The 14,000-nt window shown below is 39.2% G+C and overlaps 1 protein-coding gene across 1 annotated transcript; it reads right to left on the bottom strand.

The window, feature by feature from the left end:
* Positions 1-7,815: 7,815 nt before the first annotated feature.
* Positions 7,816-12,775, bottom strand: LOC107741663 (arrestin domain-containing protein 3-like). Its single transcript, XM_016554432.1, has 8 exons — positions 12,304-12,775; positions 10,324-10,405; positions 10,093-10,240; positions 9,880-9,982; positions 9,520-9,776; positions 9,279-9,435; positions 8,894-9,036; positions 7,816-8,802 (listed from the first exon to the last, which is right to left on the bottom strand). Exons 1-8 carry the CDS (start codon positions 12,581-12,583, stop codon positions 8,734-8,736), a joined length of 1,239 nt encoding a protein of 412 aa, XP_016409918.1. The 5' UTR covers positions 12,584-12,775; the 3' UTR covers positions 7,816-8,733.
* Positions 12,776-14,000: the final 1,225 nt, after the last annotated feature.

The following is a 14,000-nucleotide window of genomic DNA, read 5'->3' as shown; positions in this document are numbered from 1 at the left end:
TGTGCGTCACTTCTGAGCGGCGCATGCGCAAAGCTGACCTCATACGTCATTCCCCCGTAACTGCTTCTGTTTACAACAGTGAGCGCAAGCTAGATGCGTATAAAGGATTCGTCTGAAAGAAGAAAGTCATGTACACCTAGGATGCCTCGAGGGTGAGTAAAACGCAGCCTAATTTTCATTTTTGGGTGAACTAACCCTTTAAAAGGCATTTGAGAGCTGGTTTGGAAGCGTTTATCTGTTCTGCGGCCAAACCACAAGCTGTCATCAACTCTCTGCAGTGACTGATGGCCGTTTGCAAAGTCTGAAATGGATCTGAAGCCTGCAGCATTTTGACATATGTCTGCTGTCTGGATTACAGTATGACTGCTGTATGTTTAGTCTAATGGTAACGCTGAGCTGAACGGTGGACATCTGATATCTCACTCATCCACCAGTACAGCCTCTGCGAGTACAGATGCAACAGAAATGTCGCTGCCGCATTGCAATCATATCCAACTGTCAGTGGGACACTAATGATACATGGTTTCATCTGTCGTTTTTTTATAACTTCTGGACCCCTCAGGTTGAGGTAATGTTTGGCAGGAAATGCGTGTGATATATTGACACGGTGCTGGGTTACGTGATATTTTACATCATAAATCATAATCGTATCGTGTGTATGTTGGTGCACCTTTAATTGCTGAGCACAATACACAATTTAATCTGCATTACATAACCTACTGTAGCAATCACGTGTTTACTTCAGAGGATATGTTCAATTTAATGAGTGTTATTAAAACATATCAATCATATTTGGTTAACCACACAGGTAGAACTGGGTAGTAACTGATTACATGTCATGTGGATTATGTAATCAGATTCCAAAAATTAAGTACTTGTAATTAGATTAAATTACTTCTTTAAATACTCGTTATCAGACTACAGTTACTATTTTTATTTATTACATGATTGTATATTATTCACACAATAGCAATAAATTAATTCTCCCTAATTTCTCTTTTTCATCTATTAAATGTTTTAAATGTTTCTTTCTAAAATAGCCTACCGGTAACATTCAGAAATTCTTCCAGTTTTGTGGACATTCACATAAAAAAATGCAAAATTTTAAAATACACAAATTCATGTTATTTTTATATTTTTTATTTTTCATGTTATATTTCTAATTTACATGTAATGCATGTTTTTTGTCATCTCAACATCCTTCACCTAATATATTTTCTTGAAGTACCCTGAGATTTTAAAATAAATATTTTAAGAATTAAGTATTATATATTTGCATGTTGGTTCTCTGTTGGTTAATGGTCACATGCAGGTAAAGAAATTAAATATATATATATTTTTTGTGTGTGTGTGTGTGTGTTTTATTTTGATTGGTGTTATTCTAAAATTACTTATTTAAATTTTTCAATTTTTATGATTTAATTCATTATTAGCTTTTCATTTAAACTCATAAAGCCTCTGCAGTTTATTTACAAACCCCAGTTTGGGAAACCTTGAAGTAACGTAATGTTTAATGCACTTCATGTTATTAATTACAACAAATGGAATGTATTTTCTTACTCTTTGTATTTTTATATCAATATGTATGAAATTATCCTATTTAAATCAATGTGATAAACAACTTGGGTAAAAAAAAAAGGGGAAAAAAGTAATCAAAAAGGTAGGCTGATTACATTACCTAAAATATGTAATGTGATGGATTACGTTACTAACTGCAATTTTTATGTAATTTGGAATCAGTAACGGACTACAATTTCTGAGTAATCTACCCAGCTCTGCACACAAGTTAGCATTAACAAACCAGTAAAGTTAGTCGAAGATATTTTGTGTAGCCTATTTACAGAGATAGATAGATAGATAGGTAGGTAGGTAGATAGATAGATAGATAGATCATCAAAGCAGACACAAGCCATTTTGGTTGGCTGAATGGACGGATCAGGTTAACATAAGCTCCTGTAAAAGTCAATGGCAGCCGGATTGAACTGGCCGGAGCTGTAAGGCGAGAGAGCTGCGGACACGGATAGGACGGCCCGCACTCCCTGTGAACTCCACTTCACAGCCCGGGGCTGAATGTGCCCTGATAAAATATTTCAACACTCCCAAGTATGTATGTTGAGAAGTAAGCGCACACGCAGAGCTATTAGGTAGCCGCTCAGGCCGCCTCCGTCGTAGGCCAGTCCAAACCAGTTCTTGTTTATAACTGGCACAGTGGCCGCCCTTGTATCAACAACTGCAAGCGAGCGAATGAGACTTGCACACAGTGTCACTGCATTAAATACAAGCATGACTCATTTGCATGGTGCGCTTGAGGTCAAAGTTGCCAAAAAAAAACAGAATTATTGTTGCCCTTGCTTATTTTGCTGCTTAATGCTTAATAATTTTGAAAGCTCAGATGTGAGAGTAAAGCTTTGATGCAGCTTGATAACAAAATACTTTTTTTTAGATAAATTCAACGAAAAATCAAAAGACTAAATTAAAACATCACAAAAGAGAGAAAAAAAAATGCTACAAATAATAAAACTAGTGAATCAGATTTTAACATGATTCAAAATGTTGATCCTGAAGCAAAAGCAATGCTATGATTTATTATTTTCATAATATAATTACACGAGTTCGCCTGCCCAAACAGTCCTGATGGTTAATGGTAAATGAACTTGGCTTGCTGTCCTTAATGGAGGCTCGAACCCAAGGCTCGGCTTGAGCGCCGAGTTCAACCCCCCATTGCGGTACTACCTAGACGGAGACAGACAGAAATAGAGGAGGAGATGGGGAGGTGGAGGGATGCCAGAAGAATTGACGCTGTGACGGCGCAATGAGAGCTGCTTATATAGGCTTGTAATGATGATTGACAAGACTGAATGATTAGGCTCCTCCCGAACCTATGTTTGGAACTTAATATAATATAATATAATATAATATAATATAATACAACATTTTAATGTTATTATATTTATAATTGATATAATTCGCAAAAGTAATGCTATATTTTATTAGTGATATTTATATTCAATATTTTATAATAAAATTATTTAATGTACTAATATTATTTAATGTACTAATAGATTTATAACTGATATGATTTGTTTAATATAATATATAAATCATATCAGAATCCTTTCAGAGACTTTGCAGGTGGCAGCCAGTCAGAAGCCGATCTGGCACTCCTGCACCAATGGCATTGCAGAATGTCTGTAAAAGGGGGCGGGGCCTGCATTGCTGACCACTGGTTACACTGACTCAGCTGAAATGTCGCGTGTCAGGACTGACCCCTCTGGCAGCAGAGTCACCGACGGACCATCTCTGACTCGCGGAGCACGTCCCTTCTTAGAAACATGTCCCGCCGCTTCTGGACTAATGTTACAGTTATGAAAGTGTCCTCCATTCCCATATTTAGATCCATGACATTATGTAAAAGGGGAGAGAAGCATCTTCACGCACTTCTGTGTTTTCACCTGTTGCGAAAGAAAAACTGTGGTATCATGGGTGAATTATATTTGTTTTAGGGCTTCTTTTTAGATATTTTAAAGGGGCCATCGGATGCAAAACTCACTTTTACATGTTATTTGAACATAAATGTGTGTTGGCAGTGTGTGTACACAACCAGCCTATAATGATAAAAACCCACCCAGTGGTATTTTTTAATCTCTAAAAATAATATCCCCTTTTTCAAATCAAGCCATTCTCAGCTTCTTGTCTGTGCGACATCACACAGGCCAAGGCCACTCCCACGATAGTTGATTGACACGGCCGTCTTACCTTAGACCCGCCCTGAGTGAGCTGTAACAGTCCGACTGCCATTGTTTCGACGCCGGAGCAGGGACGTAGACAAGAATGGCTCCTAAGTGATTGAGGTGTTTTGTTGTTGGATGTAATAATGAACATAGCAGTTGTCATTTACTCCCGACATCTGAGCCGCTGAAGACGCAGAGGATTAACGTTACTTTCGTTTTTGAAGGGAATGCGCCCTCCGATCTACCTAAATGCGTCTATGTTCGCGCAAATCATTCGTGATCCAGCTTCACCTACAGATGAAGTGAGTATAAGGGTTTCTTATGAATCTTTGCAAATCGCCTTTCCTAATAATGTGCTAGTTAGCAAGTTTCGCGGCTAAATGCAGCTAAATGCGGCTAAAGTAAACAGGATGGCTCGTCACCCCACAGAAGAGAGGGGCGGAGTCAGCAGAGCTCATTAGCATTGAAAGGGAAATGCAACAAAACGGCTTGCTTTGAAAAAAAACTAATTTTAACAAGGTAAAAAGGGTGTTGTTTTACACTACCATTGAGAAATTTTAAACAAAGTATGTTATAGACTTTTCATTAAGACCCTAAAGAATCATATCACCTTGTGGAAAATGGGCATCCAATGACCCCTTTAAGCTCAAATTCCTTGCTTTGTGTTTCAGCTCCTTCACAGAATATTCAAAACAGACATTCTTTCGTCTGCTCGTCTAGACTTTGGCATATGTTCTGTTTCATATGTGTTGAAGCGTGTACGGCAGATTAAACCCTGCACACAGAGCGCAGATGACGCAGGCTGATAGTTTTCCTCAGGTTAATCCTGCAGTGCTGTAACACCTGCCACATGCACAGCCTGCCACAGGTCTTGTCAAGTTCATCACCTAAAGTACCTATCGAACATGTCTGGAGACACTTGAATTATTGAGACTTGTCATGAAGAGCCTAGGGCGAAGATTTTACATAATCATCGCGTTCTGTTAAGACACACTTCTCACCCAGTTCTACTTGATCCTCTACTTGTGTGTTGGAAAGAAGAAGGGTGGTGTTTTTGGGCCAATTATAGTGGAGACCGGGGCTAGTTGTCACATGGGTTACACTACCGGTAAAAAGTTTGAAATAATTAAGATTTTTTTAATGGTCTTGAAAAGAGTCTCTTAGGGTCACCAAGGCTGCATTTATTTGATCAAAATATCAGTAAAAACAGGAATATTGTGAAATATTATTACAATGTTAAATAACTGGTTTCTATTTGAATATATTTTTAAAATGTAATTTATTCCTGTGATGCAAAGCTGAATTTTCAGCATCATTACTTCAGTCTTCAGTGTCACATGATCCTTCAGAAATCATGCTAATATACTGATTTGCTGCTCAAAAAAAATATTTATTTTCTTGTTTGGATGTTCGTTTCAAACACATAGTCCCCATTCTGTAGCCTACATACAGTGTGACAACATTTCCTGATTTTAGGGCATGTTGTCACCAAAAGTGAAAGAAATTAGTCTTTTTGTAGCCATTACTGATGTTTTTGCCTGACTTTTCAAAAACAAACCTCCCCTAAGAAATAATAACTTAAAGGAGCACTCCACTATTTTCGAAAATGGCCTCATTTTCCAACTCCCCTAGAGTTAAACAGTTGAGTTTTACCGTTTTCGAATCCATTCAGCCGATCTCCGGGTCTGGCGGTAGCACTTTTAGCTTTTAGCTAACGGTCTAATCAGATTCAATGATCTATGCTAAGCTTAGCATAGATCATTGAATCTGATTAGACCGTTAGCATCTCGCTCAAAAATGACCAAAGAGTTTCTAGAGTTTCAAGAGTTTTCTTAGTACACGATGTAACTACAGAAGAGTCAAGTTTTAAATAGGAAAAATATAGAAACTCTTTGGTCATTTTTGAGCGAGATGCTAACGGTCTAATCAGATTCAATGATCTATGCTAAGCTGCAGCTAAAAGTGCTACCGCCAGACCCGGAGATCGGCTGAATGGATTCGAAAACGGTAAAACTCAACTGTTTAACTCTAGGGGAGTTGGAAAATTAGCTTATTTTCAAAAATAGGAGTGTTCCTTTAAGTCAAGTAGCCCTGGTCATTCACATATGTAAATGTGTACTAAAATTAATTAGTTAAAAACTCTATACAATCCTAATGATTATTCTGTTGATGTTTATCTGAATTTAATTGACATTTCCAACTGTTAACTTGAGCATTTTACACTCCATTTAAAGCAATGAGCTTTAATGAGCTGAAGAGATCCAGTTTTATCCCTGACCAGCGGAGGAAAAGTAGGTTAGTGGTCCACTTACAGCTCTTCGGAGCAAACATCTGCTCCGTTTGAGCCTGGGAAGAGGAGTGGAAAATATGAGGCGTTCCTAGCGCACATGAGGTCTGTGTGCGCACAGACAACGAACTCCTTGTGTTCGATCAGCATCTGGTCCTTAGATGGCCTGTTTGCTGGAATGCCAAGAGAACGGAAAGGAAAAGACGTTTCCTCTGAAGGGAAGCTGAAGCTTGTGAAGCCAAACGACTCAATGAAGTAGAATCATATAAAAATGTTCGCAAATTTGTATTTTTATACTTTGGAGGTTGTTTTGCGTAAACTTTAGATGCAAACGTAATGTAAATGCTGGTGGTGAAAAGTTGCACAATGAAGTCTGTCAACACAGGGAAATGGATAAAAGATCTCGCCTCGGGATATGTAACACCCGTCTGTCTATTTGCACTTTGTGTTGTTTTACATTTAATCCCATCATGTTTTACCAACCTGGGTCATCGTTCTAGACATGGCAAAGCACATGATGTAACCACCATCTCTGGATCTTTTTGTACTTTTGACATGCAATAGCCTTGACTATGATATACAACCTCATTTCCACTTTGTCAGTGATTTATTGCCAGGAGTTTTTGTCTGAACATATAGGAACACCTGTGTTTGCCAAATATGTCAAGTTCCCTAGTGTAAATTGGTGTTCTTGAAGTATGTTCTAACAAGTAAAGGAAAACTAAACTTTAGTTTTTGTATAAAATGGCATATTTATTTAAACAGACTGGTGCAAAAACAGACAAACATACATGTTTTTTTTTGATGTGACATCATATAGACAACCTACAAAATGGTATAAAAGTTAGAAACAAGCCAAGAATACAAAACTATGTGGAAACACACTGAAAACACAGCGGATATTGCACCGTTCAACTTGGGAGTAGCTTAATACCCATTTCACCCATCAACCCCTGAAATGAAAAACAATGGAAGCCAGTTTAATTAGCTCTGGACCAGCCTGACTGCAGAGTAACGTCGCTTCCTATATGCAGTATGCATTACATGTTCAGTCTTTATGAGGGTTCTTTAATTCCCTGGAAGTGCATGTTTGAGAATGTTCTCGTAGTATCTAAGATAAAACAATAGAAAACAAAACAAACGGCAACAATTTTCACCATGACCCAAAGCACAAACATCAAGGTAAGGATGCATACAGTTCACAAAAAATACATAGTCCCCTTTTTAGGTATAGGTAAATGTCAGCACAGCACACAAATTCAGACATAAACCGAGATAAAAACAAACATGGTTTTTGTGCCAAGGCCACAAAGATTGTTTCATTAGTCCAAACGTGTAGCTAGTGACTCTAGTTTGTCTGTTAACAGCACATTTATGTAAACAAACATAGCTAAAATCAGATGTAAACGTCAGAGCATATGTTTGTCAAACTTGTGCATCATATTAGCCAAGCTTCGGTATAGGGTTGCAAAAACATTCCTGTGATGCAAAGCTGAATTTTCAGCATCATTACTTCAGTCTTCAGTGTCACATGATCCTTCAGAAATCATGCTAATATACTGATTTGCTGCTCAAAAAAAATATTTATTTTCTTGTTTGGATGTTCGTTTCAAACACATAGTCCCCATTCTGTAGCCTACATACAGTGTGACAACATTTCCTGATTTTAGGGCATGTTGTCACCAAAAGTGAAAGAAATTAGTCTTTTTGTAGCCATTACTGATGTTTTTGCCTGACTTTTCAAAAACAAACCTCCCCTAAGAAATAATAACTTAAAGGAGCACTCCACTAGTATACACTTTTAATGCAATCGATGAAAAGTGCTAAAAAAAAAAAAAAGGCCTACACCAACAGGCCACAGTCAGAAGAGTAGGGAAAAAGAAAGAGTCTAGTTAGCTCTTATTTGCACATATAGTACGAGGCTCTAAATGAGTTCTGGAGTGCAGTTCTCTGTGTATCTTGTAACAGCATGAGCGGGAGGACTAATTCAAGAATGTCTTGCTTCTCGATGACAGTCCTCTTCGTTTGCCGTCAATGGTATCTTTTCTTTCTCCACTTGAATCAGTGCCATGTTCAGTTTGATGCTCTCGCAGTTTCTTTCTAGCAGAAAGGCAATGTGGCATGTCAGAATCCCATCCATAATGCTTTCAGCAGGTCTTGTTGTATCCACAGTTTACAACGTTCTTAAAACGTTTCAAGAAAATCAATGTGGTAAAGCCACTTCTTTTAAGTCAAGAAATGACAAACAATTGACAAGTCTGTCATTGTTCTGTTGGAGTGGATGCAGGATGGTTGGAGTTATTTGTTGCTCTTAGAATAATGATCACCAAAAAATCTTCAAGATGATTCGGTCTGATCATTCAAATAAGTGAAGAATCACATCCAAAACAAGGCTGGAGATGTTTGGACACTGTTCTCACACTTAGTGGTGTTGCGTTTAATCCATCTTGGTGTCAAGGGCACAGTTTTCTCCAAACAAATCTTGTATGTACTCTTTTCACCAAGGATGGAGGGGGAGGGGAATCACTCAAGATCTTCAGTGGATTTTAGGGGCCGCTGAGCTGGACTCGACTCGGATTGGTAGTGTTTCCTGGAGGATATCCATCTGCGCACCAAGATGGCTACTCATGCCTCCTCATGAAGGAAGAACAAACCCCAGTTGAGGTTGTAGAGATAAGAGATCCCTGACAGCACTGGTCAGGCGTGGTCACTCCTTCAGCGGGATGGACAGGTATCTGGTCTCCTGTCCATGGAGCCGCACACCTGCTCAGGATGGGGATCAACCTATCAAGGGAGAAGAACAAGGTTTGAGAACACAGGAACTCAAATGCATTAGCAAGATAGAAGCTACAAAAAGTCTTTGAACTCAACGCACCTCAGAATACAGAGGCGGAGGTTGGAAGCGGAACTCATGGATGTAAGCATAAAGTGGTCCTTCAATCTCATCTCTCACAGCCGGGAGCTCCAAGTTGTTCTGTCGCTCCTCATTGGTGATGATTTCAGAGTAGCTTGGTGGAGCTAGAAGAGTTGAGGACAAAGCCAACAATTAGACCACAAAAGACTTCTAAACTGATTGTTTAATGTCAAACAGTCATGAAGTATCTTGAGCAATGGGGCTCAATCCTTCTCCTGGAGATCTAGCTTTGGATTAACTGGAGACTCTGGGAAGTAGACTCTAAAAGAAGGTGGTCCTCAAGGAGCAGGACTGAGTACCCATTATCGAAAGGGTCTAGGTAACAAGTTTAGGATTTGTGCCATACCTTCAGGTCTCTCAGGCAATCCCAACCAGCTCATAGCCATGCTGCACTGACTGCTGACAGAAGAGGTGCGACTGCCGAAGGAGTGGAGGGGAATGGTGCCGATCACCAAGGGCAGGTTCAGGGTTAAGTTGACAGCTCGAGGGATGTCCACATACACCTGTCGAGAAGCAAGAGGTTAGTTCCATGGCAGATATTGGCAAGCAGTTTGCTTTGTCATGAATCAAACAGATTGTAGACTCACCATGAGTGAATATTCCACATGGATGATGCTGCAGTCCAGAATGGAAGGCGAAATGGGTGGGATCTTCAGCATCTTGCCGTCCCAAGTCTCGCTCTTGCCAGGGGGTAGAGGATCTCCACGGAGGTTAGCTACGAGTTGTTTGATCTCCTTGACCTTCCCTTTGGCAAAGAAGGTCTGGGTTTGGTAGATGGCTGCCTTTGGCACGACCACACGGGAAGAGCAGTTTTCAATCTCTGCGAAGATCTGGATGGACTCTCCTGCAAAGAAAACCAACCAAATTCATTCACTCTGAATGATAAAACGTTCATATTAGTTAACTAGTGGCTAACTGTCCACCAACAAGCAGGTTTATCATCTCACCTGGAGTGTAGCCCTTCCTCTCGATTTTGGCACTTAGTGATACAGGCCCTGAGGTGCAGAACCAGCAGCAAAGGGTTTTGTCCTTTGTGCCAGCCTGAGGAGACTATAAATGAAAAAGTGACAATATATGAACCTCTGAAATCATACAACAGCTCAAGCAAAAATTCAGTTTTACGTTATAAGGTACTTAGGCTTCAAATGCTTTTCTCTTACCAGTAACAATGGAGTGTTGATGTCAATGTGCTCAAAGACGGTGAACTCCTTCTTGGTTTTCATGGGCAGGAGCCATGGCCTATGAAGCTCCGCCTTCAACCAGTACCGTACGCTGCCGTGTTTGCCTTCAAAGGATGTCGCCAAAGGCCTGGAAAGAGACATGAAAAAATAATGTAAGTGTTTTGGTCGATACATTATATATGTGTATAATCAGGCAGGAGAGTTACTTACGTCTGGGGCAGTTCGAGGCTGAAGAGAAACTCGTGTCGCCCTGAGTGAAGAACGGTGAAGCCCTCGTCACAGCTTTCATCATCTAAAACAAAGGAGAATAAAACTCGATATACCAATATACTATACCTGTAATATTCCTCAAGAATCCTAAACACAAGACAAAGACACGACCCACATTGTCTAGTGCTTCAATGAATATAGGAATAGAACACAAAATTTTAAAACATTACAAAACAATGTCAGCATAAGAATGTTTTTTTTTACAAAACCTTTTTGAAGTGGGAATAGAAGAGCAAACTGTCCATAATTTGGTGTAGTATGTTTTTATGCTTTTCAAAAGAAAAAGGGGTGAACCTTGTCACATCACTAAAACCTTAAATATATGAACATACAAACAAAACAACTAGTTAAAAAATGCAATGTTCTAAATTCACAACAAAAATGAATATAGGAATATTTAGTCTTTAGTCTTAAATGTGTTTATTTTTTTAGTAAAAGATATTTTGATGTATTTTCATAGCTTTTGTTCATTCTTTTACTTCCACCTCAGCGGTTCTACAGACCAGTGTAAATAACTATGGCCATAAATAAATACACATGTTGAAGCAGTTGTTTTCATTCATCTTTATTTTTTAAATGTATTTGTCTCTTCTTTTTATTGCCACCTCAGCAGTTCCACAGCCTGCTGTAAGTAACTATGAGCCTGTCACTCGAAGGCAGCCAAGAGCTAGAGAGGACCGGACTGAACTGGCGCGAGCAGCCTCTCTCAGCCGGATTTCCTCATGCATATATTACTAGTCGACTCCTGATTGCCTGAGCCGGGGTGTTTTTCTCTTGAATACGCCCCCATAAGGAAGCCACATGTGTACTGCAGCATGGTTTAGGTGCAAAAGAAAATGAAACACACATAAAAAAAAAAAACTCCATACGAAAATAAATACAGTTTGACTTAGTTTATTAGTAGAAAAGACTTCATTACAAAAACAACATAATTACTTTAATGGTTGTTACAGAGTACATTAAATTCAGTTTGACAACATACCTCAAAATATTACATTGCAGAATATAAACACATGTAACTTTTACAGTTGACATAAATCATGCTAACCAGTGGCATAGGAAGCGAATTCATTTGTTTTTCTTGCTGTTACAGTTTCTTTATTAGGCCAAAATATTTTTAACAAATGCAGAATGATGCATAAGGTGAAGAATGAAAATATCACATTTTAATGAACTTTCAATCAGTCCTGCATTGTTGCGAATAAGTTGCATCGCAGTCTTGACACTTGGGCAAGGATATGATATCACCAGGGGGGCACACGAGCACTTCCACCAATCAGCGAAGAGATAGGAGTGACCTCAACCAATCAGCGTGCAGAGGCTCGGTCCGCAAAACCCCCTCTCCACCAGTTTCTGAACAGGTTTAAACCGCTTCTAACAAAGGCTAAAAACTTACTAGAACCGTCTATGAAATAAACTGGAACTTATCATTTAAAAAAACGCATGACACGATATGATAACATAGTGAATATCGATATAAAAAACGTTTATTGCAGATATTAAACGAAAATATTTAAAGTAAAAGATTAACTGGCTGTTTTGGACAGAAGGGCTTGTTGTTTATAAGCTCTGGTGTTCAAACGAACAACTTCATTTAAGCATTCACTTTGCTGGAATACTTTAAAAATAATTCAACATCTGATTCAAGATGTTTGTTTTTACATTTAATTCCAGTATTACTGAAATAAAGTCTTTGGTAGCAAGGAAGATGTTTCAACCAAGCATCATCTGCATAAGGGTTCATAAAGAAATCTTGTATTTCTCGTTTCTTTCTACCTATGCCAGTGGATTAAACTCTTCACAGAGAGGAAACTAAAAATGTAATATTTCCAATCAAACAAAAGACACAATGTAAGGAGCATCTGTCATTGCAGTCCCATCTTTCATAAATAAAAAGTGCTTCATTAAAATGCTCCTTACCTCTATCATGTCCAATAAGGACGTCTCTGTGGTTTAAATACTCCACTTCTTCAGTGAAATTCTGTGTGTAGGCAGTGTTGGATCCAGCATTACGTGATTCAGTCCAGCGAACTTTCGCCAGTCCCTTGGCGTGAATGTTCAGAGATTTCACGCGAATTTCTCCGGTAACTTCAATGATCACCCGACCCGAGACAACGTCCCCACTGGCAAAGACAGGGACATTACTGTCATTGAGACAGTCGTAGCTGACAAAGAAGTTTTTCACCTTTCCGAGCACCATGGTGGAAATCTTACTAAGCTGTAAGATATTTAAAATAAAAAGAGCGAATCATCTGTCAGATGTTTCTATGAAAGAAATCATCCAAGGCTTGTGCCGTGCAGAAAGGCTGCAGGCAGGTTCACTGCTATACTTGTCTGTCATTCATTGAGTTTTGCTGTAACTGCATGTGAAGATGCAGCTGTATCTCTGCGCTCTGGCTCTGACTCTGCTTTAATACCTCCGTTTGGTGGAAAAACAACCGGACTGCGCATGCGCAATCGATAAGACTACTGCTGCTGCTGCTCCCTTCTTCCGCCTTCCTATGCTTCAGTGTCTGTTGTATTGTTTAAAAGTAGCCTGTCTTCACAGACTCGTACATCCAAGTGTTTTACTAATAAACTAGTGACTGCCTAATAGTATGCCTACATTACGATAGGATGCAATACTACATCGTGGTGTGAAAAAAATACAAATGTGAATACAGTATCACAGTGAAACAAAAGAAAGTGGAAGGAAATAGAAACAAACCGACTTGATTCCAGATGTACAATTGTTCATGCGTTGTTGACATCTAACACAGAAGTGAAACTATGCTTAATTAAATTTGAATGTACTCGCATGAATGAAATCACTCATTAGACTTGATAAAAAACGCTTTTTAGACTGATTTAGCAAGCTTTAAGAGCTAAGCTAACATTTTTCATGTGGAATTTTTCCCCTATAGATGGCTGTAATTGTTAATTGATGTTTTCATGACATGTATTGTTTTAGTGTTTTGTTAAATCTCATCATTTCAAGCGTGGGGCTTTCATAGTTATCCCGTGTCTCTTCACTGCCACCTGCCTGATAAAGGGGGTTATTGCATAATGCAACTTCTAAATAGCATACTTTATTCATTTAAAGGTGGGGTAAGCGATTTCTGGTAGCCAATGTTGACATTTGAAATCACCAAACCAAACACGCCCCTACCCCAAAAGGGTCTCGCCCCTATTTTGATAGCTCCGCCCCACACATACGTACGCAACCCAGGCAACGATTAGTTCTGTGAAACAAAGCAAAACCAATACTACACCGTGTCTACACTGGACGCGAGTTGCGCGACAAAATACTATAGAACTCATTATAATCAGTGATGCGGTCTACACAATAGATATATATATATATATATCTATGGTCTACACTGGATGCGGTGCGGCACGACACGACAAATCCCCGACAGAAAACTGCTGCTGCGTTCTATTTATGACATATTGACAAATTTAAAATGATTTTCAACGGTCGCTTTGTCGCGTCCAGTGTACTAGAAAGACTTTAGCTGTTGCGGCGCAGACACAGTGTTACTCACCTATCGAGAAGAAACAAAGCAACCTCGGCGTCCAATCGCAGGCCTTCCGCTCCTTGAGTTCTCTCCAGCACTGGAAAGCTGATCCGATATTTA

This window comes from Sinocyclocheilus rhinocerous, unplaced genomic scaffold (genome assembly GCF_001515625.1).
Source record: "Sinocyclocheilus rhinocerous isolate Xijiao unplaced genomic scaffold, SAMN03320098_v1.1 scaffold886, whole genome shotgun sequence".
Lineage (NCBI taxonomy): Eukaryota > Metazoa > Chordata > Actinopteri > Cypriniformes > Cyprinidae > Sinocyclocheilus > Sinocyclocheilus rhinocerous.
This window is presented reverse-complemented; position numbering and strand designations above follow the sequence as displayed.

What these genes read in the sequence shown, in the direction of transcription:
- LOC107741663 (XM_016554432.1), bottom strand. Translation starts at nt 12,583, where the DNA reads ATGGTGCTCGGAAAGGTGAAAAACTTCTTTGTCAGCTACGACTGTCTC. An exon ending in ATTGCCTGAGAGACCTGAAG is followed by an intron (nt 9,037 to 9,278) that starts GTATGGCACAAA and finishes CAACTCTTCTAG; the next exon opens with CTCCACCAAGCTACTCTGAA. An exon ending in CTCCGCCTCTGTATTCTGAG is followed by an intron (nt 8,803 to 8,893) that starts GTGCGTTGAGTT and finishes CTCCCTTGATAG; the next exon opens with GTTGATCCCCATCCTGAGCA.